At 42.2% G+C, this 6,000-nt stretch overlaps 1 protein-coding gene across 1 annotated transcript in view; it reads right to left on the bottom strand.

Moving 5' to 3' along the window:
* Positions 1-1,662: 1,662 nt before the first annotated feature.
* LOC128733793 (oxidative stress-induced growth inhibitor 2-like) overlaps positions 1,663-6,000 on the bottom strand; it is a 28,057-nt gene continuing 23,719 nt past the window's right edge. Inside the window, exon 5 of the mRNA XM_053827592.1 lies at positions 1,663-4,817. Within this exon, the coding sequence (XP_053683567.1) occupies positions 3,656-4,817 (1,162 nt within the window). The 3' untranslated portion in view covers positions 1,663-3,655. The remainder of the gene's footprint in view (positions 4,818-6,000) is intronic.

Below are 6,000 nucleotides of genomic sequence, written 5' to 3'. Positions count from 1 at the left end.
CTACTTTGTAGATCGTTGGTTGCAACGTCCAGCTCGGCTGGAGTGCGTATAATAATATGACAGAAGTTGTGAGAATTTCCCTGAACGAACACCAGTTGGTTTCCTTCGGATTTCTTCCTGAGAGAGTTTGCCTCAATGTCAAAAGTGACATGCCTATGGTCTGAAAAACTAGGTTCATGTTTGGTGGTAGGGAACGTAGCAGTCCAAATGGTGTTAATGCCGAGGTGAAGCTGGATGGGGAACGATATGAAGTGGTGGAGAAATTCATATATGTACCTTGGTACGCTCGTGATATGAGACAACGATGTAAACCGCAAAGGAAAACGACGAATTGCAGCCACGAATCGGGCTCTCTACTGAAGTCTTGTAATTTGCAAATTTGCACCAAACTGGTGCTCTACAAAACACGAATCCTTCCGGTTGCTCTTTACGGACATGAATCATTGAAGCTAAAGGAAGCTGATCGACGAGTGCTTGGGGTGGTTTAAATTCTGTGATTAATACTTGTTGGCCAAATGGAAAATGGAGTGTGGCGCAGGTGCCTGAAACACAATGTGTAATGTGGCAGGCTGGCCCATGGCCAGAATGCCCGACAAGGAAATAGTCAAAACTATTTTCAGCAGAGAACCAGGAAGAGGCCGTAGGCTTCAGGGCCGACCTCGCACCCGACGGATGTGCGCTGTCGCGGACGGTGCACGTTCAACTGGTGGCCAATGAGATTGAAGAACGGCAGCCCCAGACCGACAGTACTGGAGGACCATAATGCTTTCGGCGATGGATCGAAAACGGACCGTCGCCACTAAAGTAAAGTAAAGTAAATAAACAGCAAACACCGGGAAGGTGTATTTTATCTGCGTTTTTTCTTTTTTCCCTCGAAATCATCTGCCAACAATAAAGTTTGTCGTACAACGTTGGACAGACGCATGCAAAATGTTCACCTATAGCGGACGACGTCCGATGCGCTTGCTCTACTATGCAGATACATACTTAATTACAACACCTATCAATAGCGCAAGTAGCGATCTACATAATAGATAAGGTAATGCGTCCGTTGCCACAATAACGCAGCTTTTTTTCTTCTGTAGCAATTTCTCTCATGTATACTTCAAATGGTCCTTAGACAACTACTCCTTAGACAGTATGGGTCTTGAAGTATTGTGACAGGTCAGGACGATTGTTTGGCATAACTTCTCAATCATAAATCAGCAGGATTTTCTGTCCCTTTGACGTTACACGTATGGTTGCAGCTTTAGCCATGATAGTACAACAAACGATCAAATCTGATTATCTGTCGATGAAGAAATCGTATAAAATTTGTCTTGAAATGTGTAGAAAGTCTAAAGAATAAAACCTGAGACATAAAGTAAATTATGATCACGCGTTTTTTCGTTGAACTTTGTTTCGTTGAACCTAAGTCCTATAGCTATTTAGATGAACTTTATACACTCATTGGTTGAGTCTAGCTAGAGTAGGCAATATTTAAAACGATAAAAAAGAATGTGACGTCCTGTTTAGTCTGAAGGCAGATAACAAAATTTGCTAAACTTTGAATTTGCGATGCCATAATAGGCTATAGACTTCCAATCTAAAACGAGATATTTGTGATATTGCTAGTAGGCATTTTTCGGATAACAATAGCCACGATTATTGCGATGCATCAGTCAAACATTGTTTATTCCGAAACGTAATAAAAAATAAGAACAAAACCTCGCATCGAATGTAAACAGTTTACGACTGTGTCGAAATACAAAATCTCTCATTTTTGATATTTGATTTTTTTATCTCTCTGCTGAATCCTACTAAGAGTAAAGCTGCAAACAACGACTTTCAGTCTACCCTGTGTTTTGTTTTAATTAATTGCCTCAATGTTTTTTTTTTTCAATGTTTGAAAATTCCCACTCAACAAATTGTCACTTTCCAGTGCGATCAAACTGTGCTGTTCAACATTGTCGGTAAATACTAACTATTTGTAAAACTTGTGAAACTGCGAAACCACTATGTTCAAATAACGAATATGCATTATGCGCTACGGTAGTGAGCGGATATTATTACTCGAATTACTCTAGGTTACTATGGATGTGGCACTAGCTCAGTTTGTCGAGGTGTTTCACGTATGGCAGGTGGAAAAAGTTTGATAACTTTTAGTTGGAAAATAGAGAAAGTTAAACATTCAGAGAATTTTGAATTTACCTACGAGTGGGTTTTACTAAAATATTGGGTTTTTCTTATCAGTTTCATCACACACTTAGAGCTTAAACTATCTCAATTTATACAAATCAGTCTCTATTCGGTTCGTTCTCATAGTTCAATTCACTTATTATATGTTATGCTATATACGATGCTGAATTTGCGTAGCCGCAATCGAACGATGTCCAATATAGGTAGTAATTAAATCGCGATCGCGCTAGTGTCCGGCTTCTGTAATACGTTATCTAGATACTGACGAGTAAGAGTAAAATTGGCGAGTCTCTTAAAATACAAGGGAAAGTGTCTTCACGAACAATGCACAAATGTAAACCGAAGGTTAAGTTCTGATTCGCTCTGATTGCCCATTTTGTAAGTAATTTAATAATTAGAATTTCGGTTCGTACAATTTTGTTTTCCAAATATTGCTATGCACTCTGTGTCCGAGTGTGTAAAACTCATTCTTTTGACTAGTTATTTTCAAATGAAAGTAAGACACTCACTGTAAACTTGTAAACAACGGATTTGAAAGGGGAATGGTATTAAATGGTTTCCAGGTAGGCTCTACCATTACACGTAAGCATCGCTGCTGCTATGAATAATTGAAAATATTGTATAAGACAAGTTAAAGACCGATAAATAAATTTCCCAAAAAATCGTCTGCCACACAGAGTGACTGAAAATAAAGACTTCAGTTTCAATTGTCGATATTTTATGAGCATCCAAAACGCATGAGCATTTTGGAAAAAAATAGTTCTTAAATCAACGGTAAAAGTTCAATACACATAATTAATTTACTTCTATATACTAATGGTGATGGTGCCATTTCAACCAACAAAGTAAACAAGTTTAATTTACTTGTTTTACCTAACAATTTATGATCCAAAAGTGTTTAAAATACAGTTTCAAAAACTTGTTTCCTTACAAGTAGATAAAGAAACTATCACAAGGCTGGCACCGAGCAGTTTTAACAATTCATTTTTTTACGTTTAAAGAAGCAGGAATGTGGATAGGGGTGTAACACCTAGTATACAAATAATGGTTATTAAAATGAAGTAATATTTTCATTCAAGGGATGATATTAGTTTGAAAACTTAATAACATAAATAATGTTTATCTCTATGAACATCCATAAATAAATTATTACCTACAAAGAACTACAAAAAGTCTAACCTATTCGCTTGTATAAAATCCCACACATTTTCAATGTGCATGATAACGTCGCGTTACGCCGTTGGTTCGAGTCCAAGCTGTCTGTAACGTTCGCTTCCCAAACCAACGCATTCTGAGCGTAAAAAAAATCAGCACTGCTTCATCGAACAATATTTGTTCTCGTCCTTTCGCGGTTCGCGGACTGCACCGCGATCAAAAATCGTACAACTGTAAGCTATGAATCGGATTCGCGATCGGCCACCCTTCCCTCGAGCGTGACTCAGACAAAAAACAAACGCACCGCCCGGCCGGGAACGCGTCAGTCGTTTTCGGCTCGCTTGTGCAGCGCCGAAGTAATGCTAAGAGCACCACCCGGAATAAAGCGAACAAAATTGTCGCCCACCAATGGTCCCATGGCGTATAGTCCTTTGTAGGGAGTTCGCCGTACAGCGTTGCTGTACTTGTCCACTTCGATCGGGTTACTTTTGCAGTCGATTGGTTTGTTCGGATTTTCTCCTAATCCCAATCCAGATGCGGTTGCTTGCTGGTCACCGGGTGGTGCTGGAGCAGTTGGCAATTTACATCCGCAATTTTTGCCTAGCAAGCTCAGATTATGACCGCAATTGGATATGTTTTTGTCTTCAATCGTTCCAGTTGTTCCGGCAGGCTGGTAGTGTTTGTATCGGTTTCGGTCACAAACATTCAAATGGCGACACTTAGCACAGATATTCTTCAACCAGAACAATTTCCTTCCGAACCGGGACGTGAGCAACTGTTCCGTGATAGACCAAAATGTCACAGGCTGCAGGGAGCGGTTTTCACAAAGGCTGTTATCGCTATCTTCCATCACTGGAGCGGATGAGTGAAGCCGATTGTTTGCGAAGCTGCTCTCGTGTCCATTTTGCAGTGCCGTGTATCCGGCTTTAGCTAATCCCGATATAAACCGCAGATCCGGACGGGATCCAATCAAAATGGCGCAAAACGAAACTTCGATCTCCCGACGTTCTCCCGTTTTCAAATGCTGTACAGTGACTCGATGCGAGTCATTCGGTCCCTGCGACAGGTCCGCAATAGTATGCTCAGGCAGCGGTGTGTACAATTCGTACTTTCGGTTCGAATCCTTCATCATTTTGTGTACCTCGTGGTACTCGGGATAAACATTTCCCGGCAGCATCTTATCCAGCCCGGCCGTACGACTGCGGTACACATGCACCACCGGAATGCCCGAGGAGCGACAAATCGTTACGGCATCGGCTGCACTCAGTCCGGCCCCGACGATCAGAACCGGTTTCAGGTGGGACATCGCACCCTCGTCATACTGTTCCAGCTCTCGCTCCAGCTGGGGCAGTTCGTACTTCACCCAGGGCATGTCCAATCCTTCGCCCCGTACCCCGAGTCGGTTGGCCAGATCGGAGGCCCCGTTAGCGAGCACCAGGTTTTGGCAGACAGCGGTGAACCGCTTGCCGGAATTACGATCGAATCTGAAACAAGGAAAAAAAGCATTTGTTAAAGTTTGGTTTTAAAATGTTTTTTGTTAGTCGAAAACAATTCATTCTACTTTTCTTAGTAGTTTCTAGTTAGACAAAGACCATTCTAATCTGGATGAAAGTTGCATGTTTACACTGAAGGGAACTGCTTCAGCCCATACTGAGCTGAATGTCCAAATAACTGCATTGAAAAAGCATTTTTTGCGTAGGACTATGTCTTTCTATAAAGCGGATTGTCGTTAGGTTTGAGCGCTAAGAACTCAGCAGTTTCTTGATCAATTTTCACTATTTTTGCACCAATTGAATCGAAAATCTTCTACGCATTGATTAAATTGGAAACTGGAATTGGTGCTTGGAATGTCAGGACTCTACATGAACCGGCACGCGCGAGTATCTTAGTAAGAGAGCTGCAGAAGATGAAGGTCGAGGTTGCAGTCATCCAGGAAGTGCGATGGACGAAGACGGGAGAACACGAATTTCGAGCGGTCACATGGAAAACAAATGAAGCGTGTCATTAGGTCCCCATTAGTGACTGTCTTTGCATGTTGAGAATTAAGGGCGAAATCTTAAATTACAACCTGATAAATGTGTAGACGCACCGACGAACGACAAACCCGATGACATGAAAGAGGAGTTCGTTGATCTTCTCGAATGGAGAAATATGGAGAATATCCAGGACATGCCATAAAGATAGTCATCGGGGATACAAATGCACAGCTCGGACGCGAAGAGTTCTTTCGCCCGTTACTGGTAGAGAAAGCCTGCATCCGACGGAACATTCGAAAGCACACCTGGAAACACACTAATGAAGAGGCCTGCTCTCAGATCGACCACGTTCTGGTTGATGAACGGCACTTTTCTAATGTCGCAGACGTGCGATCCTTCCGGGGACCAAACGTTGACACGGACCACTATCTGGTAGTAAGCTAGATTCGCGCCCGGTTATCCAACGTATTCAAATCGAGACCAACGAGGAAGTACGGCGTGCTACATCAGAGCAGAGATAAATACAGAGATGGTAAACCTGCCGAAAAGGGTTTTCAGCGTCGTAAGAAACGCCAGCACTGGGATCGCTTTCTTGTGGAGGTCGGGGAATCGCTTCGAAAGGCACGATATGACCTTCTAACCTTCTTTAAAATGATCAACGGAATCAGGAACCAGATCGTGCCAACTCCTG

This window comes from Sabethes cyaneus, chromosome 2, assembly GCF_943734655.1.
Source record: "Sabethes cyaneus chromosome 2, idSabCyanKW18_F2, whole genome shotgun sequence".
Taxonomy (NCBI): Eukaryota; Metazoa; Arthropoda; class Insecta; order Diptera; family Culicidae; genus Sabethes; species Sabethes cyaneus.
Note: the sequence above shows the minus strand (reverse complement) of the source record. Positions and strands in the feature narration are given on the sequence as shown.